The 23,942-nt window shown below is 49.3% G+C and overlaps 1 protein-coding gene across 1 annotated transcript; it reads right to left on the bottom strand.

The window, feature by feature from the left end:
* Nucleotides 1-17,499: 17,499 nt before the first annotated feature.
* LOC134434736 (olfactory receptor 14I1-like) lies at nt 17,500-18,432 on the bottom strand. The gene has a single exon (XM_063183356.1). The coding sequence runs from the start codon at nt 18,430-18,432 to the stop codon at nt 17,500-17,502; it is 933 nt and encodes a 310-aa protein (XP_063039426.1).
* Nucleotides 18,433-23,942: the final 5,510 nt, after the last annotated feature.

Genomic DNA, 23,942 nt, shown 5'->3' with positions numbered 1-23,942 from the left:
GCAGCAGCCCTAATAATGGAGCCAGAGTGTGGGTCCGGAGGCCAAAAGGCCCTCCTGAGGCAGCTGAAGGAGCAGCTCCTAGGAAAGACACTGAGTCCTGAACCCTGGTCAGGAACAATGGGAATGCGTCCCTGCAGCCAAGGATTCTGTGTGAGAACAAGTAGATCTGACAGGATATTGTTTTACACATCCTGCCAGACCAGATCTCCCTGTTTGCTCCAAGGGCCCCTGTGGAAACTGCTCTGATCCAAGGGGCTCCATGTGAAGGCTGCTGTGACACTGAGGGACTTGCACAGGAATTCCATCCAGGAGCCTGGGTGCCCCTCAGGGACTGGGACCCGGCCCCTTCCAGCCAGAGGGGAAAGGGACCCCCCCAAGCCTTGTTAGCCACAGACAGCATGGTAAAGCTGAACAGCAAAGGGCCTGGGGGCATTATTCTGGAATTAAAAAGGTGCCAGCTCCATGGACAACAGGATTCTTTTTCCTAACTCGAATGAGATTGAGAAAAAAGAATGAAGAACGGTGTCACTAAAGTACTGCTGATGTCTGTAAGGTGTACCTAGATAGTCAGCCAGAATCTTTGTCTGCCACAAACACCTCTGGTGTTTCACCAAGGGATTGGTCATCAAAATGTAATGATGGCTTATGATGGATTGCTGAGCTTCTTTTGTAATTCTTTGCTAATGATGATGTGCTTTGCTGAGCTTATCCTTTTGTAAATCTTTGCAGCTCTGCATGATATAAATGACACAATTCCTTAAGCTGGTGTCTGTATTTTGGTAGTGACCCCAGGCCCTGGTGAAACAGGGCCCCCTCTTGCCCAAGTGTTCCCTGGGAAGGCAAAAGCCCTCACTCCAAAATTCCCCCCTTCCTCCCTGTTTCCCCCTTCACACCCTGAGCATGATGTGCTCTGGTCTGGGCTATGCCCGGGGTCAGTTGGGGTCCCCTGTCCTGGCTGTGTCCCCTGCCCAGCTCTCCCGCAGCCCCAGCCCCTCCCCAGCGTGGCTGGACGAGGGGCAGGACAGGCCTTGGCTGTGCTGCAGCTCAGCAAGAACAAAACCATCTCTGCGTGCTCAGCCCTGTGCCCAGCACCCGGCCCAGCAGTGTCTCAGTGCCAGGGGCTGTGCCCTCAGACCCTGCCGGGGGTTTCCATGGCAACTGCCAGGCCAGGTGACCCAGGTGTCCCCCCAGTGCCGGTTGCCATGGAAACAGTGCCCAGCCCTGCCCCTTTCTGTCTGGCTGACCTGGCCTTTGGCCCTAGGAGTGCTGTTGGCTGCTGGTTCCTGGTGCCAGAGCGGCCAGCGCAGCACAGGGCAGGTGGCCATGGCACAGCCCCCAGCAAGGGATCCCCTCTGGCTCTGGGCACTGACACCAGCCCTGAGCAAGGGCCAGGGCAGCTTCCCATGGCCACCAACCATCACAACAGGGCCGGGCATTGGTTGCCATGGCACCAAACCAAGGAACGGGTCCCCGTGGCCATTGCCATGGCACCTGGTGGCACCAATGAGTGTCACTGCAATTGTACCTGGAACAGCCCTGGCACCGCTTTGTCCCAGGGCTGCCATGGCCGCTGAGGACAGCAACAGCTCTGCAGGAAATTGGCCATGGAACCTGGCTTCAGAAATGGCTCCTTGGGCTGGTTTCCAAGGAAACCTGAACTGATGGGGGTTGCCATGGCACCCAAACCCAGCAGTGGGGTCATTGCAGTGTCCATGGCAACAGTCCCTTGCAATGGCACCACTGCATGTTGGGATGATGATCCACCCTCAGAGCTGGCCCGGGACAGGTCTGGAGTGCTCCTCGTGGCAGCTTGGGCTTGGCACACACTTGAGGAGGATGTCTGTTTGCAGTGGGGAAACTCAGGAGTTTTATATTGCTTCAAAAATCAAAGAAGGAAAATCCCTCTTTGGCTGTGTGCAGCTACTTCTCCAAGCAAAGCAGGTTCCAGGTGAGTGAGGAGAGACACAATGGGCTTTGGCAATGTGGAGCAAGGTTGTCTACACTGGCTCAGATCTCAAGGCACCACTTCTCTGAGCAGGCCAGGGCTCCTTAGGAGAGTCCCTGGATCAATATCAGTCACTGAATGCTGCAATCACCTCTTGTGTAATAGGAGCAGCAATAAAAGACACCCTTTAAAATAGGACTACATATTTCCTCGAAGCTCTTTGAACTATTTCTCCATAACTGTCAAAGGAAAACCTCCTAATGAACTACACTGGAGCAGAGGGAAATCAAGGCAGAGCCAGGGTTTGTCAGGACTTGCTTGATCCTCATGAGCCTCGCTCTGCATTTGGAGTGAGCCCTTGAACCTCAGGGCCTGGGAGGAGATTGCACAAACCTTGCCAGGAGTCAAAGGCAGAGGAACCACCCCAAGTGTCTCCAGGCATTCATGGCTCCCACTGAGGTCCCTCTCCAACACAGGCTCCTCATGGACTACTTGGAGGAGAGAATTGGTGGCCAGGATGGCACAGAAACCTCTCAGACACCCAGTGTGGGAAGGAAAATCCAAAGTACTTTCAACACATTGAGTGTCTCAAAGCATTAATTAAGGCCACTGGGATGTGGGCTAGGGGGGGATGCTGAGGGCAGGACAAGGGGCTGACAGTTTCCAGCCTGGCTGGGGCTGTGCCCCAGGCCTCAGGACAAGGTGTCTCCTCACAGCCCTTGGTGGCACAGACCCTGCTGTGCCCCAGGGCACCAAGACTTGGCTTCTCTTTGTCCCCACCTGTCATTGCCTCCAGTTCTCTGCTCTGCCTGGGGCCTGGGGACACTTTCTCAGTCATGTCCCTGACAGAGATCTCTTCAAAGTACAAGAAACTTCAGTGTTTCAATGGAACTGAGTTCTTGTGGGTTCTTGAGGATTCTGTGACATCACAGAGGTGGTGGTGACATCACAGAGCAGGGTGTGAGGCCATAGAGCAGAGTGTGCCATCATAGAGGGTGGCTCTAAGGCATCAGAGAGTGGGTTGTGCCATCACCTGGTGGCTGTGTAACATCATAGAGGAGGCTATGACATCACAGAACAGATTGTGACATCACAGGGTGACTTTGCGCTATCAGTCTTCTGTGATGTCACAGCATTGCTGTATGAAATCACAGGGTGACATAGAGTTGGCCCTGTGACATCCCAGGGGCAGTGTGACATCCCAGGGGCAGTGTGACATCACAGAGGCAGCTGTGTAACATCACAGGGGCAGTGTGACATCACAGGGTCTGTGTGAGGTCACTGGGGAGGTCACTCATCCCCGGCTCCCCTCACAGCTCCCCCCAGAGCAGTCCAACCCTGCTCGTGCACAGCGGGGTCCCCTGTCCCCCCGGGTCCCCCGGCCCCGCAGCCTCCCCCAGAGGATGTTCCACGAGATCGACCCCAGAGCCTGACATGGGGACGGGGGGCCGGGGCCCTGGGGGTGGCACAGGGGGACAGGGGCCCCCGGCAGCATCCCCGTGTCCCCCAGGGCCAGAGCCTGGGCCAGGGCTCCTTCGCCCTGCTACCAATGAGGGCTTGAGAGCGCTGAAAAAATCCCTGGCAAGGGATCAATAAAAACCAGATTTAATATTAAGGAACAGCAGCACAATGTTCCTTGCCAAGAGTCCCTCTGCTCCTGACTGGACACTTCAGGCACACCAGGGAAACAAAGCAACAACAAAACCAAACAGAATCCAGGGAATCAAACCAGAAATTAACTGAGACATGTCCCTGTGTGTGCGTGTGACACAAGTGAGGGTAAGGATAAAAGGAATATGGCCTAAAGGCTTAACAGGCCTCACACTTAACAGGACTTAAATTACACCTTAAATGTGACCAATACCTTAAACATCAAAGTTTAGCAAAACAACAGCACTTAACACTTTTTAACATTACTTATAACCTATGTCTTAGCAATTTAACAGAGGAATAACACTTAACAATATTTAACTTAACCAATAACTTAAATAAATGTAACAATTTAGCAAAAGAACAACTCTTAGCAGCACTTAATTTAGCTTAGACCTTGTGACTTAACCTTACTTACTGATATCTGGATATCTGACTGACTCAGCTATCCAAGGCACTCAAGCCCCTCAGAGAGCAGCATTTCTGCTACATTTCCCCAGCACAGGCACTCCTGTGTGCACACAAAGAGTCAGTGCAAGGCACCTGTGAGCAATTCCCCTGAGGACAGGAAATGCTCACTGTGGATCCTTTAGCGTCTCCCCAGCTGGTGAAGGGTTGAGCCTGGAGGAGTGGGGGGATCGGCCCAGGCTCCGTCGTTGTTCAGGATTCCCAAGTGCAGCAAACGGGAGAGTTCCCGGTTGGGAGAGGCCCCACTCAGAGGGAGTTGCTGGCCCAGGAGAGCTCCAAGAGCTCCTTTTGGAGTGCTGTTTGCAGGGCCCCAAGAGAGGGGCTTCAGTCCCAGCAATGGTTCATCCTGGCTGCACTTGGCACCAACAGCTTTCTTTGGCAGTGTGAGAACAGGGATCTTGTGCCACTGAGGGAACAGAAACAGTTCCCAGGACTGCTGCTAAAGGAACCAGGAGCTGGTTGGGCATCAGCAGTGCCTGGAGCAGACAGTGTTTGTGATGAGCTGCAGAGGAGCTGAGCCCAGGGGCTGTTGGCCAAGGCCGAGGCCCAAGGAACATTTCTCAGCTGGCAGGGTGGCCTGAGAAGGGGAGGGGGAAATGCAGCAGCACAGGGCCCATGGAACCAAGGGACCATTGTGACACTGGGGCCCTGTGAGACCAAGGGATCATTGTGACACTGTGGGGCCCTGTGAGACCAAGGGACCATTGTGACACTGGGGCCCTGTGAGACCAAGGGACTATTGTGACACTGTGGGGCCTCATGGAATCATGGAGTGCACTGTGACATTGCTGGGCCTCATGGAACCAAGAGGACTGCACTGACACTGTGTGGCTCCATGGAATGTAGAGATCATTGTGACACTGTGTGGCCCCATCAAACCAAGGGTCCATTGTGACACTGTGGGGCCTCATGGCACCATGGAGACCATTGTGACACTTTGGGGTGTCATGGGACCAAAGGGCCATTGTGACACTGCGAGACTCCATGGAGCCAAAGGTCCATTATGACATTGCAGGATCTCAGGAAACCATGGGGAGACCATTAAGACACTTCACACCCTCATGGAACCAGGGAGCCATTGTGACACTGAGAGGACTCATGGAATCATGGAGACCATTGTGATACTGCAGGGCCCTATGAAACCTAGGGACTATTGTGACACTGCTGGACCCCTTGGAAACAAGTCACCATTATGGCACTGTGGGGCCCCATAAAAGCAAGGGAACACAGAACAGCTCTGGCTGGTTTGGCCTCCCAGGGATCATCTGACTGGTCCAGCTGACCTTAGCATGTTGAGGGTCTCTTCTCTTCTGCTGCTGAAACACTGGGGCTCCATGTTTTCCTTCCTATGGAAATGATCTCTCCTCCTCCAAGCACCCATGACCAGAATTGGGATTTCACCTCCTAATTTCCTTATATCCAGTGATTGTTCCGATAGGAATATTGCCAGGAGAAGTCTGTCTTCCAGTGCTTTCACAAGGGTCACTTCCCATCTCTCCTCAAACCACTGGGGAAGGCTCCATGCTTTTCTTCCCATGGAAAAGAACTTTCCTGCTTCTCCAGGTGCCTATGGCCAAGACTGGGCTTCCACCTCCAAAATTCCCATAATCCAAAGACTGCTCCCAGACAAAATCTGCCATTCCTGACAAGTCTGGCTGGCCTTGGCCTAGTCAGTCTCTCACCTGCTTTTCAAACATTAGGCTCTGTGCTTTCCTTCCTATGGAAAAGAACTGTCCTGCACCTCTAGGCACCCATGGCCAGAATTGGGATTTCACCTCCAACATTCCCTATTCTGATAGACTGGAGGAGATTGTTGGCTTGAAACACTTCATGTGTGGGGAGGAAGGGGCAGGTCCAGCCTTGCCCTGCCCTGGAACCCCAGCACTGCCCTGCCCTGGAACGCCAATCCCCCCAGAGCCTCTATCCCAGCCCAGCAATGTCTGCCAGTCCCTGGCACAGCACAGGCAATGCCCCACCGCCACCTCTGCAGCCCCCAGCCCAGCTCCTGAGGGACCAAATGAGCCCAAGTTCCACGTGGGGGAAGGGCCCAGGAAGACCAAGGGGTATTGAAGGCTGACCACAAGGCAAGCACACATCTTGGCCCAACCTCCTCTTGGAATTTCCATCTTACCAGTGCTGGAATCCAGGAGCTGGTACCTGTGTATGTGCTTCTCTGGATCTTTTTTGCCTTTCTCTCTTTTTGTGTCTTCTTCTTCTTTCTCTTTCTTCTTTGTGTCTTCTTCTGCAAATGTTGAGAAACTTAAAATTGAACAGGCTTAGAGTTTGTGAAGTTGAATGGGCCAAGTCAATGCTTTCAGAAGTGTTTTTTTTTGACTGATTATCTGTCGTATTTTGACAGGAGAAGAATTTTAAAAAGTAATACAAAACTTTTTGTGTAACTGACAATCTGTTAAACCACGAAGATACTGAACACGCCTCTGTTAAACACAAATGTTAAAGACAAAAAATCCCAGGAACCTCCTCTTTCTTTTCCAGTCAACAAAGAAGCAGCAAGCCCTGGCCCTGGCCCCCATCTCAACCAAATCAAACCAAACCAAACCAAGCAACCCTGCTGTGGGCTCAGCCCCTTCCCCCCTCCCCAGGCTGCTCCCCTCCATTGGCCCCATTCTAACCAAACCAAATCCCAACAACTACCAAACAGGAAAACAAAAGAGGCTACAAAACCCCAACCAGAACAAAGCCAGCCACACAACATTAAAATCTTACCATCAAGTCCCCTCCCCCCAACACAACTAACACCAAAACCACTACAACCTACAACCCATACAAAATAACCCTACAACTAAAAACTTAAACACAAAAAACCACAAAAAGCAGCCAGAAAATCAGTCTTAATACTATCCAACCCCAACTTCCACTGCAAGTTACCAGCAGATCAGGTGCAAACCCTTTCAAAACTTCAATCCTCTCTCAAGTAAAAGAAAAAAAAAAAATACAAACATTTAAAAGAAACCATTACACCATCAAAGTCAGCAAAGAACAAATTAAATACCCAAACAAAAAGAAGAAAAAATACCTTAATCTTAAAACTAAAATCCTCTTATAAACTATAATCAAAAAAACTCCTTTTCTTTGTAACACATAAAACTTAAAAAAATTACTCCAAATAATATCAAACAAAAACCTCTATATTAAAGTGAATGAATGATAAAATAACTGTGATTTCATAAAAAGTTCGGGCTGAAAAAAAAAGTAATCCAGTACCCCCAAGAGAAGATTGCTATTCCCAGAAATAAAAATAATTTAATAAGGAAATAATAAAAACTTTTACCTTTGAAGAACTCATCTTTAAAACAATACCCCATAAGTTTACATGGCCCATCAACAAGCTGTAAAAAAGCTTGTAGCAATAAAAACAACGACACAATAACAAAGTTACCCAGACAACTGTTATCCATGACAAAAATAAGAACAGCAAAAAATCTAATTTTCCTCTTGTAAAAAAAATCTCCATAACCTTAACAAGCTGAAAAAAGACTATTCTAGAAATAGCAAACTAACTAGAAATTTTAAGTTTTGTTTCGTTACATTTTCAGTAAAAAAAAAAAAGTTGTAAAAAAAAAAGAACTCTACAATGTTTATTTTAATACTTACCACTTTTTTTCTTTTAGTTACTTTTAATAAAATTTTCTTTATACCCTTTTAAAATTTTAGACCTACTTTACTGTTCTCCTAATCCTATCTCTCAACAAAATAAATTCATAAATTATTAACTGACACTAAAATCCACCCTCATAAATATATTAATTTAAAAATGTCAAAATTAGAAAAATCCTAAATTAAAAAACCAAAACCCCTACAATGCCATATTAAACATTTTGCCAAAGTTTCTCTGACTTCCTAAAGGAACCAAAAATGACTGTTTGATTGTTTTGAGCTCCTGAGAATCTCTTGGTGGTATTTCTCCAGTACATCCAACTCAGAGTACACAAATAATTGTAATTCCTTTTAAATGTCTCCTTGAGAGAGTTTTTTGGGGGACAGGAGTCAGGGCTTGTCTGTCCTGCTTGGCACAGCCCAGGCAGGGCTTTCCCAGCCACATTCCACACTCCATTTCCCAGCTGGAGCCGCTGCTGCCTCTGAGTTGTGCTGCCCCAGCCGCAGGGATGCTCTCCTTGTCTGCTCATTCCCCCACGGTCTCTGGGTAGGGATGACCTCAGTGGGGGCTGCTGACATCCTCAGCACCTTGGAGGCTGCTGCTGAATTTTCCTGCTCCACAGGCTTGTTCAGCCTTCAGCTCTTGAGTGCAGGAATTCTGTCTCCCAGGGCTCATTAACATTCAGAACGCCTTAACCAGCCAAGCCTCTGGGAATAATTTAGGTGTTCAAATAATTTGTGGTTAATGAGGCAGATTTCAAAAGTGTATTCAAACTGATTAGATTCTATTTAAAAAGACAGTGAGAAAAGATATTTTAGGTCTTGTTTCATTTTTCCCCTGTTCATAAATTAATATGTGCAATTTCCAGCTGACACTGAATCCAGGTACCTCCTCATGCAGTTTGAATAGAGATGAAAATCAAGAGACCCTTCATGGCTGACAATCAATGAGACTCTGTCCCTACCCCCACCCCACCATTTTCCCCATCCAAGCCCTGGCACTCAGATCAGCCTTGTGCAAATCTGAGCTCCCTCCAGCCCAGGCTGCACCTGCAGCTTTCAGCTCCTTGGCTCCAACTCCCACCTGCTTTCCTTGGAGAAGGAGCTGCCCGAGACACAGAGGGATGTTCATTTCTTGTCAGCCAACAAAGCCAAGAGAAGGCGCCCAGCACAGATCCAAATGTCCCCCCAAACCCTCCCTGCCCCGATTCTGCCCAGATTTGCTCTTTGCACACACAAGTCACAGGCTGAAGTCAGGGGCCCTCGACATTCCCAGATGGAGGAAAAGAAAGAAAGGGGATGAAGAGCTCTCCTGTGCAGAGCCAAGGTCCTCTCAGTTGAAAGGCATTTGAATGACCAGAGAGCACCTGGAGGAAGAAACCTGGGACCACTGGGAAGGACAAAGATCCAGCTGGTCTAGTGAAGATATATACTCAGATATGGCGATTTAAACAGGAGAGCTGAAAACATCTGAAGGCAAAGGGAGATGATTAACAAAATATTGGTGATGCAAGTAGAAGGGAAGATCAGCATTTCTTTTCCTGCCATCAGTAAACTTCAAGGAAGTTGCTGTTCCTGGTGGGAAAATTTTATCATGTCTTAAAAGTACTCAAATGACGCAGATAATAAAAATGTGTTTCCATATTATAAAAAAAATAGGGATTAACACCTGTGCCCCTTTTCAGGCAGGCATCAGTTGTGTGCCCACGAACAGGCAGTGCCACTTGTGCCCTGATGTGCCCAGATGGGATTGGAACTCTCAGAGAACACCTGAGGGAGAGCAGAGCACCTTGCAGGTCCCTGACACCCCTGCAGGACTCCTGTCTCATCAACATCTGCCCTGCTCCAATCTGAAACAGGGCCCAGCATGGTGCTGGGATCATCAGAGAGCTGAGGTGTGTGATGGAATTCAATGTCCTCCCCATCCCACAGCAGCCCTGCATTTCCTTCCTGCAGCCTTGGTTTCCAGCACAGCCATGGAGGCTCTTTGGGCTCATGACTGTTCCTGCAGCCCCCAAGGGCAGCTGAGCTCTGCCTTTGGCACAGTCAGGCCTGGCCAGCGCAGGCCATGCTCAGCAATTGCTTCTGTGTGTGCCTGGCCTTGCTGTCAGCCCTGGTAGTGGCTGCGTGGCCCCTTTGTGGCCCTGTGCTGGCCCAGCCATGATGGCCCAGCCCCTGTGCAGGCCCAGCCAAGGCCAGGAGCATTGTGGCTTGGAACGGCCCCTGTGCCGTGGTGCCCACAGCAGCCTTGGGGCTCTGTGCCCCATGGCCTCCCTGCTGGGCAGCCTCTGCCAGCTCCTGCAGAGCCTGTGGCACCTGTGGGGCTGCACAGACAGCCCTGCCCCGGGCTCTGCCGGCCTCTGGGCCAGCAGAGAGGCAGCCAGGGCTGGCAATGGCCGGGAACAGTCCCTGAGCCCCACAAGAGGATGGAGCTGGGCCCCAGCCAAACTCGGCCCAGGCCAAAGCTGGGCTCAGCAGCCAGGGCTGCCAAGGGCTGGGCACAGAGGCTGGTGCTGACAAATGTCCTGGGCCCCCTCCCTGCTCTGTCCATGCCACCAAGGGCACAGAGCAGCCTCCTCTCTGGGCCACTTGCCTGTTTGCAATGCCTTGCACAGGCGCTGGCCCTGCCCCACAAGGCCTGGCCTGAGTCCTGCCCCTGCACGCTCAGCCAGGCTGAGATGGACACTGATGGTTTCTGGGCCAGGCTCTCGGAGCCCAGCCCAGCTCCCTGCAAGCTCTGCCAGCTGCCCTGAGCTCTGGGCAGCACCAAGGGCCTCTCCCCAGCCCAGCCCAGGCGGCTCTGGCCCCACAGCTCTGCTCAGGCGAGGCTGCTCTGGGCACTGCCCCATGGCCTCAGCCCCTGGCAAGGGCACAGCAGCAGCTGCAGCTGCCACAGGACTCAGCCCGAGCCATGGGGGAAGGTGCTGGGCCAAGGCCAAAGGAGGCTCCCTGGCTGCCCTGCTCCCCTCGGGCTGAGGTGCTGAGAGCTCTGCAGCCCCTGCTGCCATCCCATCTGCCCAGGGCTGTTGGAGAATTTTGCTCAGACATGGCTTATAGAGTTTTGTTCAGACATGCCATAATCATATACAGCTGATGGAAAAGTAAAAGGCAGCTGTAAGCAGCAATTCTCAAGCCTGTTTCTGTAAACAAAAAAGTTCTCAGGCACATTTCTGTAAACAGCAGAGTTCTCAGGCTGTTTTTAATAACAAGTAAATATTCTGTCCTTGGCTGGTATGGGAAAGCAAAAGTGACAAACATGGAGGCCTTGAGAACCGTTCATAACGGGATGAGAAAACAAGTCTTGGTCTCAATAACAAATCACAGGTATTGAAAACAAAAGGAGGGGTTGATGTGTAATCGGTAACCAATGATGAGCTCAGGTTTTGCAATATGTATGAACTTAATTAACACTGTTATAAAATGTGCATGGTGGATCAATAAATCAGAGTTCGATGCTGATCAAAGGATGGATCATCTCCCTTCGCTTCTACAAATGGTGACACCCGATCGTGATACGGCAACGCATCACGAAGGAGCAAAGACATGGGTGAGGTCCGAACAGCCTGGGAGGCAGTAAATGCAACAAAAGGAAAAGGGATAAAAAAGAAGCCAAGACGCGTTGTGCCTTGGGTGTTGTACAGGCGAGCCCGACTGCTATGTGCTGCACGGACCTTGAAGAGGCTGCAATCAGCGCTGACGATTTTAGGTATGGAAAGGCAAGAAGCATATGAGTTATTTACTGCCTTTTTACAAAAAAGGCAGGTTAAGGGGATAGATTTGCAGAAGGGTTTACCAGGGCTTTTGGCTGACGACTATGCTAGGGGAGTTTTTATTAACCCCCATACGGTTCACAAGTTAACTGAATGGCGTAAATTCGGTGATTTATTATGGGAGGCTACTTTAGATGGTGATAAAACTGCCAAGAAGTTAGGTAAATTATGGCAGGTTCACAATGAATTACTGCAGTTTCAGGCCGAAAAAAAGGCTGCCCAGCAGGCTAACGCCGCTTATGGGTGTAATAAAGGATACAATCCGGACAGGGGATTATCATTAGCCCCTGCAATGAGGACGGTTTTATTACCTGCTTCGCCGCCCTCTTCAGCAAGCCAGGCTACACAGAGCGCTTCTGAGGCTCCCGCACCCTCTGAGCAACAGCAGCCATGGCCGAGACCCCCTGTCAGCTCCCGAAAATCAATCAGCCAATCCCTGGGGCGGAAAACGACCTAGTGGGGGCTATTGCGAGGGAGCGACGGGGAGCTTGGGCTGCTCTGGCAAGAGAGGCAATGGAAAAGGGAGATCAGGAGATAATAAGCATTGCTACTGAACTGGCTTGCCCGGTTATCTTCAGTCCTCAGGAGGTGGGGGGGCATGCAGGCGACTATTACCGCTATTGATTGGAAATTGTTGTCTCAACTACGATCTACTGTTAGTCAGTTTGGAGTTAAAAGTGAGCCAGCCAAACAAATGTTAGATTATATTTTTGACACTAGCCTCCTTCTCATTAATGATTGTCGTGGATTAGCTAAATTGAGGTTTACTCAACATCAGCAGCTGTTATTTAATGCTCATTGGCAAGGGCTTGTTAATGAGTGTGTGGAAGTTCAGAGGCAGCCAGGTGACCCCCTCCATGGCATCACTGTTAATGAGCTTATGGGCCTGGGACCTTTTCTTCGTACCAAGGCACAAGCTCTATTGGGCCAGGAGAAGTGCCGGGAGGCTATGAGGTTAGTTAGACTTGCTATAGAGAGGGTAAAGGAACCAGGAGGGGTACCCATGTATATGGTAATTAAGCAAGGGGCAGAAGAATCATTTGGGTCATTTATTGATAAGGCTGCTGCCGCAATTGAAAGAGCTGGGGTGCCAGAATACCTTAGGGGGGCATTACTCAAGGAGTGTGCTCTCCAAAATTGTAATTCTACTACTACAAGAGTGCTTAATACTCTGGGTGCCAATTGGACTATAGAGGAGGCATTAGAGAGGATGGCTTTGGTGCCAACAGGAGCAGAAGCCTTTGTAGTAGATGCAATCAAACAATTAGGGCTAGACTTACAAGAACGGGCAAAATCCTCTCAAAGTCAGGTGTTAGCTGCTCTTGCACCTCTTCAAACGTCAGCAGAACTGCCTCCGACGGCTAACTGTGGCCAAAAATGCCACTCAGACACCTATGATACGAGTGCCTGCAAGCAGAGACCAGGAAGTACGAACTGCAGGGACCACTCACCGGCTCAAATCGTCGCTGCAGCATCAGCACCCTCTCCTTTCTCCAACCCGACACCACAGGGAGCCACCACGGGGGGGAGCGGAGCCACCGCGGGGGGAGTGACCCGTGCCACCACGGCTGCAGTGCAGATGGAGCGCACGCGGCGCCCAGCGTGGGGGGGTCGCCCCCTCTGACACAAACGGCGCGGGACCAGAGCACTTTTCCAGCGCCAGCGCTTCTCTCTCCGCCCCGCAGCTGGCAAAAAGCTTCAGTTTTAGACCTAACAGCCGCAATAAATGTGACTCTTGTCAACAAAAAGAAAAGATCCCTACTGCAATTAAGAAACCAGTGATAATAAACAAGCGACACCAAGGAGCATTACTATCCAGACGTTCCTTGCCTAAGTTAAAAAGACCTTTTGTTCTTCCTGGCAGAGACTGTGAAACAGAAATCAGCCTACTGAATGCGTGGGTCAAATTTTGGCCCATTTGGCTTAGCATCCATTATGCTGTCAGAATCACTCGCATTAACATGGCTCGGTCGGTGAAACATCAAACTCTGAAATGGTATTTTGAAAAATTTAAAAATGTTAAAAATGTGTTGAAGCGATTGTATGGGTGAGATGTAGTGAATGTGATTTTTATGTTCTTTGACATGTGCTTGGATGTGATAGATGTAAAGGCAAGCACTGAATTCAAAAGAATTTTTCCACAGGTATACCTTAAACAAACTCCTTATGTAAAAATGCTATAGCAAACATATGAAGAAAGTTGTTTCATCTTAGTATTTTAGAATCAGGCCTGTAAGTAAGTTATAGCAAATGCTATATTCTATTTCTATAGTAAGTTTTATCTGATGCTAAGTAGTTTAAGTTAAATTATCTATTAAGTGCTGTTAAATGTTAAATACTGTTAAGGTTAAGTTTTGTTAAGTTTATCTTCTGTTAGGTTTAAGTGCTGTTCAGTTTAATTTCTGTTAAGTTTAAGTGTTATTAAGTTTAAGTGAAGTTAGATTCTGTTAAGATTAAATTATATTAGGTTTAAGTTATGTAGAATTTAAAGTCAGTTAAGTTCTGTTAATGTTAAAATCTGTTAAATTTAGGTGATTTTACATGTAAGTTCTGTTGAGTTTAATTTCTGTTAAGTTTAAGTGATGTTAAGTTCTGTTAAGTTCAAATATTTTAAGTGCTTTAAGTTTAAGTGCATACCCCTTTTCCACCACTCCAAATTAACAAAGGACTGAGAATTGCTCAGCTGGTGCCATGTGAGCCAAATGACTAAGGGATTACATACTGTAAAAGGACAAGAGAGGGGGGAAATGGTTTTGAATTCACCGGAGGACTTACCTCACTGACTTTGAACATTTCTGAGAAACCCAAGAAAAGGGTGGAAGTGGAATTTCAAGGACAGAAAGGATAATTTTCAGGCTTGTTGGACACTGGGGTCGACTCCAGCATTATTAGCCCTAGCTGTTCGCCTCCTCTCCCGGTTCACATGAATGACAACAACTAACAGTCTTCTTTTCTTAGTCCAATTACCAGCTACCATGCAATGCCTGATAAGGCAGGACATTATGGCTCAGCTGGGGAACCTTATAGAGATACTAAGTGTGCTTATAATGCTTTTACTTATTTTGCCTTGTATTTTTTTATTGTATTCAAGATATGGTCAGTAGAATAATAGAAAAACCCTAGCAGACTAACCTCCTTGTGCATAAAAGAAAAAAGGGGGAATTTGTTGGAGAATTTTGCTCAGACATGGCTTATAGAGTTTTGTTCAGACATGCCATAATCATATACAGCTGATGGAAAAGTAAAAGGCAGCTGTAAGCCGCAATTCTCAAGCCTGTTTCTGTAAACAACAAAGTTCTCAGGCACATTTCTGTAAACAGCAGAGTTCTCAGGCTGTTTTTAATAACAAGTAAATATTCTGTCCTTGGCTGGTATGGGAAAGCAAAAGTGACAAACATGGAGGCCTTGAGAACCGTTCATAACGGGATGAGAAAACAAGTCTTGGTCTCAATAACAAACCACAGGTATTGAAAACAAAAGGAAGGGTTGATTTGTAATCGGTAACCAATGATGAGCTCAGGTTTTGCAATATGTATGAACTTAATTAACACTGTTATAAAATGTGCATGGTGGATCAATAAATCGGAGTTCGATGCTGATCAAAGGATGGGTCCTCTCCCTTCACTTCTACACAGGGCAGCACAAGAGCCGCGGCCTTGGGGCCGTCAAGAGCTGCTCCTGCTCCAGGCCCAGGAGCCACAAAGTTGTGCCCATTTCTGTTCATTGCTGCTCTGATGGGGATGGATCCTCAGCCACTTTGAGGTTGCTGATGAATTTTCCTATTCCAGAGGCCTCTTCTTTCTTGAGCTCTTCAGCTCAGGAATTCAGTGAGAAAAGCATAAAATATTCTTTCTAGACATCTGAACAAGACAAGCCACTGGGAATAATTTATTTTTTCAATTTTTCTCTTGTTAATTCGAAAGACTTCAAAAGTTAATTCAAAGTGAATATAGTGTATGGAAAACAATGCAAAGTGAACTGCTTTTTCCTGTTTTCTATTCCTCTTTATAGATTGATATCAGCAATGGCACTTGATATTAGCCCCCAATACCTTCTAATGCATTCTGAGCAGATGTGAAAACCAAGACCCTTCATGGCGGACAATCAATAATACATTGTCATCACCCTCTCCCCACCATTTCCCTCATAAAACCACTGGCACTCCTATGGATCAGGAATGGTGTGGCCAGCAGGACCAGGGCAGTGATTCTTCCCCTGTGCTCAGCACTGCTTGGGGAGCACCTCGAGTGCTGCGTCCAGTTCTGGGCGCCCCAATTTAGGAAGGCCATGGAGGGGCTGGAGCATGTCCAGAGAAGGGCATCAAGGCTGGTGAGGGGTCGGGAGAACAAGTCATGTGAGGAGTGGCTGAGGGAGCTGGGATTGTTTATCCTGGAGAAGAGGAGGCTCAGGAGAGGCAAGGTGGTGTCAGGGCACAGACTGGACTTGATAATCTCCAAGGTCTTTTCCAACCTTCCTGATTCTGGGATTCTGTGAAAGAACCCTTGGAGCAGTTGCAGAATGAGCCTTGGGCCTCCTCTTCAGAAGCTCCAGCAGCCCAGGTCCCTCAGCTTCTCCTGCCACCCTCAAAACCCATCCTGTCAGTCCTGCAGAGCCTCTGCAGCTCCTCCTCACTGCCCAGAGCAGGGAGCCCCAGAGCCAGACACAGCAGCCCAGATGTGCCCCCCTGGCCTGGGGTGACTCTGGCAAGGGAGCAGCACCAGGCACTGCAGGAGCCTGCAGACAATTCCAGCAGCACTTGTAGGATGATCCTGCTGCCCAAGGGACATTCCCATGGTGCCAAGTCAGGAACTGCAATGGGGAGTGGGGCCAGAGAGGAAAGGGCAAACAGGGATGGGCTGTTTGCAGGGCAGGGAACAGGGGTGGGCAATAGGAAGAAATTTGTATCAGGAAGAGTAAAGAAAGCAAAGGTGGAGCCAAGGAAATGCTGAGGGCAGTTTGGGGGTGGCTGCCAGGCAGCCCTGGCTCTGAGCAACAGCACCTGCAGCGGGACAGGAAACTCCCAGCTGATGGGAACAAATTTCTGGCTGACTGCAGAGGCCAGGACAGAGCTGAGTGGTTTCCCTGGCATCCCCCAGCCCTTGCTGGCCCCATTTGTTCTCCCTCAGGTTCATGTCCCCACAGCAGCAGCATAGAGGTGCTTCCCCTACTGTGTGCAATGCAAACAGGGGCTGCTGAGCCAGTGCTGCTGTGTCTGTGCCTGCAAGGATGGGGCACCACTGTGAGCTGGGGGAGAGTCCAGGGCTGCAGAGGGGGGATGTTGCTGGCAGCTGCATGAGGATGCTCTGGGACGCTGCCCTGGGCTGTCCAGCGCACTGGGGATAGATCAGCCCCTGCTCTGCTGCTCCTTTCCGTCTCCCCCAGGGCCCTTGCAGAGCCCCAGCCATGCTGTTTGCCCCCAGCCTGCCCACGGCCAGCCTGGGGCTGCTCACGGGGGTTTTCTGTGCTGAGCATTGGCCTGGGCGTGTTCTTGAGAGAGCCTGGGCAAGGAGCCTGGAGCCCCCAGGGCCTGGGCTGAGGCGTCAGCGCTGCCCCAGCAGTGCCCATGGCCTGTCCCTGCTGCAGCCCCGGCGCTGCCACCCCCAGGGCTGTGCCCGGCCCCTAGAGCACTCAGGCCCTACAGCAACACCAGGGCCACCAGGGCAGTGGGGCAGGGCCCTGGCAGCAGCACGTGCAACACCAAGTGCTGCTGCTGCTGGGCACTGCTGCTGTGCCAGCAGTGATCTGCCCCCAGTGATCTGCACACAGACATTGCTGCTGCAGCTCCACAGAAGGCAACAAAAGGGCATCTCTGCAGAAAACTCTGCTAGGACATCCTTTAGTTCATTTAAAGCCACTGAGAGCACAGCCCCTCATTGACACAGTCTGTGGGCACAGGGAAGGTGGAAAGAAACTAAATGAGAAATGTCAGAAGAAATGAAATTTTTTGTGGTCAGTATAAAAAAAGTAAAAAAACAAACACAACCAAACCCAAAATAACTTTTAAAGATTAATTTGATTATAAGTTATTTGCAGAAATTAATCAGCAGTTTAATGTTCCTGAAAGCATCCAGTCATCATTCTCCACACTGCAGCCTTGAGCTCCTGGTTCCTCAGGCTGTAGATCATGGGGTTCAGGGCTGGAGGCACCACTGAGTACAGAACTGACAGGGTCAGATCCAGGGATGGGGAGGACATGGAGAGAGGTTTCAGGTTAGCAAATGATCCAGTGCTGAGGAACAGTGAGACTACGGCCAGGTGAGGGAGGCAGGTGGAAAAGGCTTTGTGCCGTCCCTGCTCAGAGGGGATTCTCAGCACAGCCCTGAAGATCTGCACATAGGAGAAAACAATGAATACAAAGCAACCAAATGCTAAACAAACACTAACAGCAAGAAATCCCAGTTCCCTGAGGTAGGATTTGGAACAGGAGAGCTTGAGGATTGGGGGAATTTCACAGAAGAACTGGCCCAGGGTGTTGCCATGGCACAGGGGCAGGGAAAATGTATTGGCCGTGTGCAGCAGTGAATAGACAAAGCCACTGGCCCAGGCAGCTGCTGCCATGTGGGCACAAGCTCTGCTGCCCAGGAGGGTCCCGTAGTGCAGGGGTTTGCAGATGGACACGTAGCGGTCGTAGCACATGATGGTCAGGAGGGAGAACTCTGCTCCAGTAAAGAACAGAAAGAAAAAGAGCTGAGCAGCACATCCTGTGTCGGAGATGTTCCTGGTGTCCCAGAGGGAATTGTGCATGGCTTTGGGAACAGTGGTGCAGATGGAGCCCAGGTCGCTGAGGGCCAGGTTGAGCAGGAAGAAGAACATGGGCGTGTGCAGGTGGTGGTTGCAGGCTATGGCGCTGATGATGAGGCTGTTGCCCAGGAGGGCAGTCAGGGAGATGCCCAGCAAGAGGCAGAAGTGCAGGAGCTGCAGCTGCCGCGTGTTTGCCAATGCCAGCAGGAGGAAATGCCTGATGGAGCTGCTGTTGGACATTCCTTCACTCTGGGCATAGTGAACTGTTGAAAGAAGACATTGACAAGCTTGGACAGATTTCCTTGAGTCCATCCTATGCTCTTTCATTAGGAATCCCCTCAAAATATTTATCTTGTTTTGAAGGAAATTTTCTTAATTTCTTTATTTTTGATTTTGGATTTCTGCTCCTTCTGAGTTACTGCTTTATCTTCAGCATTGCTCTCAGGCTGAACACTGGGGAGCTCAGAGGGAAAACAGGCTCACTCTGCCCCAGTGCAGTCAGACCTGCTGGTCCCACATAGGTGCCCTTTGTTCATTTAACCTGTCTCTATTTCAGCATGATCACACTTAAATCTTTCTTGAAAAATACAGTGGACTCTTGGAATTCTCCAGTTTAAAAATAATTTTATCGAAACCCTTCTCTCTTTCCTTATGCAGCTTAACAGGATGGGATACCAAAGGCTGGTCTGGCTCTCTGCTGCCTGGAGTTGTGCCTACTGGGAGCTGTTTCTCTCTATCCAAGCCTTGTCCCTGCCAGTGCTGCCAGAGCCCAGCCAAGCCCTGGGGGCTCAGCTCGCCCTGCAGACCCCTCCCAGCACAGGGCACTGCCCAGGGGCATCTCCCTGGCACCAGGGCCTTAAGGGTAGGGCAGACAAACAGAGATGCTGCAAGCCAAGGTGCTGCTGCTGCTGTCTGTAGGGAGAGGAGGCTGAGGAGGCACTTTCTGAGGGTGATCTGAGGCCCATCTGCTGATGCCCAGGATTACAGTACAGGAGTCTCAGTGACACAGCCAAAGCTGACAGCCCCTTTCCCTTCCCTTTAGGAGAAAGCTGAGAGCAGCCCTGGCCATGCAGCACCATCTCCAGAGCAGGAGGAATCTGCCCTGATGGAGGTGGCTCCTTCCACCTCCAACTCCTCCCCTGCAGTGTCCATGGGGCGCTGCCAGGCAGGCTGAGAGCTGCCCCTGGCAGGTGGCACATGCCCTGGGCTGGCCAAGAGCCCTGAGGGCTGCAGGAGCTGCTCTGCAGGACAGCCCTGGGCAGCCCTGGCTGCAGCCCCAGCTTCAGCCCCTGCAGCCATCCCTGGCAGCAGGAGCCGTCCTGCCCTGTCCCTCTGACAGTGCCCAGGGCAGACCCGCTCTGCAACACATCCTCCTCCTCCTCCTGCTCCTGTGCCACAGAGAAACTGGGAGAGTCCTCCTGACACATCCCCCAGGCTGTTGGGTGTGCTGGCTTCAGGGGATCCCTCCAGGAGCACAGGGGACATTGCCCTGCACCCACACACTCACCATGCACAGGGCTGTGAAGATCTTTCCCCAAGTGAAGTCTCAGCTCAATGTCTTACCGATCCTTATTGCCTTCAGCCTGTCTCTGCCTGGCTCCTGTCTCCTCAGTGCCTGCAGGCAGAGCCCTCAGCCCTGCTGGGCTGGGAGAGGAGCTGGCCCTGGGAAGAGCTGTTCCTTTAAAGCTCAGCAGCACAGACACAGCACAAGGACTTTAATGAGCCCCTTACGGGTTTGGTGCTGTTTACATCAGACTCAGTCCCTGAGAGAGTGTTTTAAATAACTTCTCAAGAACTCAAAGTTAAATTGAAATTCGAAAGTTTCGAAAAGTTTAATAAGTCTCTCTGAGAAAGTGTCCCCAGGTTCCAGTTAGAGCAGAACACTGGAGACAGTGATGACAGCTGGGGACAAACAAGGCAAAAGTGTCTCTGGTGCTGAGCAAAGCTGGATGTGTTTCAGGAATGCAAAGAGCCAAGGTCTGAGCCCCAGCCCCTGGCCAGGCAGATCCTGTCCCTCCCTCTTTGCTCAGGGCTCTTCCTGGGATGGGCACTGGCATGTGGGGCTCTGCAATGCCAAGGGCAGGAGCATGGGGCGGCCCCTGCCAGGCTGCTGAGCAGGGACAAGGAGGCAATGAGGCCCCAGCCCTGCAAGGGTCACTTGTCTCCTGCTCCTGCCTCAGTGCTTTCCTTTTTATGGAAAACAATCCTCTCTCCTTCCCAGGCACCCATTGTGGGAAAACAGGACTCCCATACTACTAACCAGCATGGTTAAGCAGAAGCCATTTATTGTTTACATAATGAACTTATTCATTCATTCTAACCCTACTGCATACACCGATCACGCTCTTCTTCATTGGTGCCTCTCTCTTGTCCTCGTGTTCTGCACACACTTCTCAGAGTATGCGACTGGTTACAGTTCAGGTGGTTCACAGCCCTCTGTTATTGAGTTCTTGCAGTCCTGGTATTTTGTTTCTCAGCCTTTTTTCTTCATTTAGCACAGTTTATGTCTTAGTAACCTTGATGAATTCCAGAGGGCTCTGATAAGAACAACTACAAGCAATATGGCTGGTGCACAATGTCGCCCAAGTTGTTCAGACACATTGCTACAATTCCCCCTTCTTCTACTTGCACCAGCCAAACCCTTTTTGCTGTATTCTCTACCAAGCGGGTCACCAATTTCACTATGCATGGAATAGCACAAAGCAATATAAAAATAACTACTAGTAATAACAAAGCTCCCTTTAAGATATCTTTCAAGCATCCAGTTATTACCCATTCCTCAAACCATTCATCCAAGCCCAAATCATTTATAGTCAATTTCTTCATGTTGTCTTCTAGTTGTTTGAGTTTCCTGTGAATGGAAGAGAGGTTCATAAAACACATTCCTTCATAATTCTCACACCTGTGCCCATGTGCTAACAGCAAAAAATCTATAGCAGCTCTATTTTGCAGTGTGCCATGTCTAATATTATCTAAATCAGTGAGCATTTGATTTAAAATAGCTGAACTTGTTTCCACTGTGGGAATCCACAAAATCAGAGGGTTTTGGGAAAGCTGCAAAAGGCAGGCCTCAGAGACAGCAGAACTGTGATTAGAGCTAAGGAGTAGCCATGAGATAGATCAGCAGAAAAATTATTTGAAAAGTAGAAAAGCAAGGACAAATAGAACAATTGTCTGTGTATTAACACTTGTGTAGAATAACTCCCTAAGATACGGAAAAGTTTTTCTAGCAAGGCATTAGGAAGTTTGAAGCTTAATAATGGAGCTCTGTGCATTGTGTTTTAAGGCTTACAAGCAGGTATTGTATTCAAAATAAGCAAGCATTGTTTTAACCAAAGGTATGCGTGCTTATAGTGGTTGGATAGAACTGCTGTCAATATGCTTTTGCTTTGTGTGATTGGTCAAAAAACTTATAAATTAAGTTGTAGTATTAAGTTCTTGGTTTGCTGTTTGGGATACGAGCTGCTGGCATTTTCGCATTGTCACAACCATGTAATGAGACTGATGCTGAAAATAAAACAGCTCAAGACACATTCCACAGCAGTCCCGTCCTGTTTGTGGTTTGTAAATGGCCCCCGGCTCTCTCCCTTCAAAGGAGAGACAGTGCAAAGTACTTTACGTTTTTCGAATTTCATGAATTCTAATATGATATATATTTCATTATTTGCTCTCAAAAAGAACCAAATCCCCCTATCTTAAGGCACTTTCATAACACCATGTACACACTCCTCAAAGAAAGACCTCCAGTACTTGACCAGAACCATGAATCTAAAATTATTGAAAGGCCATAGCCTCTCATTATGTTGGGGACAGAATATGCTTGTTTCTAGAGATACTGGACCCCGGTGGATTCCCAGAAGATTTATCAGTCCCTACGTAGACCACAGATACGAAGACGACCCCTCAAATGAACACAAAGTCAGCTCCCTCTCCCACCATGCCACAGAGGCAGCTTTCTCTTGGAGATGAAGAAAAAAGAAATTCATATATCGAAACATTGTGACAAGGACACTCATCGCATGTAGACATATCCCACTGATAACATTCATGTCAATCTCAAATGCAGACACACCCCTCCCTTTTCCATCCCTCTACCAGTGACCATTTATCCCTACCCCTCCCTCTTTCCCCTCTTGAAACTACTCCTTTTACCCTCCCTCAAACTTTCCTTAAAAAAGAGAAGGGAGTGATTGGGAGGAGTTGGTAAGAACTGTAGGGGGAACTTAATATTTAAGGATGTCTTAAAATAAGTCAACTAATGTGTGTTTTTACCATCCACAAGTGAAAACTAACCAGTGGGAAAGAAGAAGTATGATTCTTTCTGCCATACCCTCCAGGGCACCCTGCAGGAGTACCGATGCCACCGTTGCCATCTTTATTGTTACCAGTCTTTATCAGCGCCCTCATCCGTATCCAAGTGACCACCAGCTGGATCGTCCCTCAGCCAAAACAAAACATCTGGGTCACTTTGGTGAAGTCATTAAAGCAAGACAATCTTTGCATGGCCATGGAAAGTGTAGACAATCCGCTCTTAACATGCCTGGTGGGAGTCTCCCTGTCACCAAATGACTGCCCGTACGTAGGTACAAAACCCAACCCCTTGGACACCTGGGACAAATGGACGACGATCCTCCCACACCATGTCTCCACAGGATTTGCTTTTCCAGGCTCAAGATTGTGTTACGGGCAGTGGTGTGAGGCACAGGGTAGGTCTCCAGCCATCCAGTGGTGGCTTCCACCATGGTCAGCACGTAGTGCATTCCTTGGCGTGTCTGGGGCAGTGTGATGGAGTCAACCTGCCAGGCCTCCCCATACTTGTAATTGGACCACCGCCCACCATACCACAGGGGCTTCACTCGCTTGGCCTGCTTGATGGCAGCACACTTCTCACAGTCATGGATAACCTGAGAAATACTGTCCATGGTTAAATCCACCCCTCGGTCTTGTGCCCACTTACAGGTGGCATCTCTGCCTTGATGACCTGAGGCATCATGGGCCCACTGAGATGGGAACAACTCCCCCTTATGTTGCCAATCTAAGTCTATCTTTGGCACCTCTATCTTTGCAGCCTGACCTACCTGCTCATTGTTTTGGTGCTCCTTATTGGCTCTTGGGGACATGGGCATCTACATGGTGGACATTCACAGCTAGATTTTCTACCCAAGAGGCAATGTCTTTCATCAGCATCCCAGACTGGTTTTCCCCTATGCTGCCAGTTGGCCTTTTTCCACCTTTCCAGCCAACCTAACAGAGCATTGGCAACCATCCACAAATCAGTATAAAGGTAGAGCTTTGGCCACTTCTCTCTTTCAGCAATGTCCAGGGACAGCTGAACGGCCTTGAGTTCCTCAAGTTGACTTGATCCACCTTCTCCTTCAGTAGCTTGTGCAACCTGTCGTTTGGGGCTCCATAAGGCTGCTTTCCACTTCCAGTTCATCCCTACGATGTGATAGGAACCATCAGTGAAAAGAGCATGGTGTGCTTCCTCTGCTGGTAGCTAATTGTACTGTGGAGCTTCTTTAGCCTTGTCACTTACTCCGGATTCTCTTCATCAGTGAGACCAAAGTTCTCACCTTCCAGAAAGTTTGTAATTATCTCTAAAACCCCAGGGTGATCCAGCTTCCCAATACAGGCATGCTGTGTGATGAGGGCAATCCATTTGCTCCATCTGGAGTCAATGGCGTGGTTGTTAGTGGGAACCTTTCCTTTAAACATCCACATCAGCACTGGTATTCAGAGTGCCAGGGAGG

The sequence above is a fragment of the Melospiza melodia genome, unplaced genomic scaffold (assembly GCF_035770615.1).
Source record: "Melospiza melodia melodia isolate bMelMel2 unplaced genomic scaffold, bMelMel2.pri scaffold_46, whole genome shotgun sequence".
Classification (NCBI taxonomy): Eukaryota; Metazoa; Chordata; class Aves; order Passeriformes; family Passerellidae; genus Melospiza; species Melospiza melodia.
This window is presented reverse-complemented; position numbering and strand designations above follow the sequence as displayed.

What these genes read in the sequence shown, in the direction of transcription:
- LOC134434736 (XM_063183356.1), bottom strand. Translation starts at nt 18,432, where the DNA reads ATGTCCAACAGCAGCTCCATCAGGCATTTCCTCCTGCTGGCATTGGCA.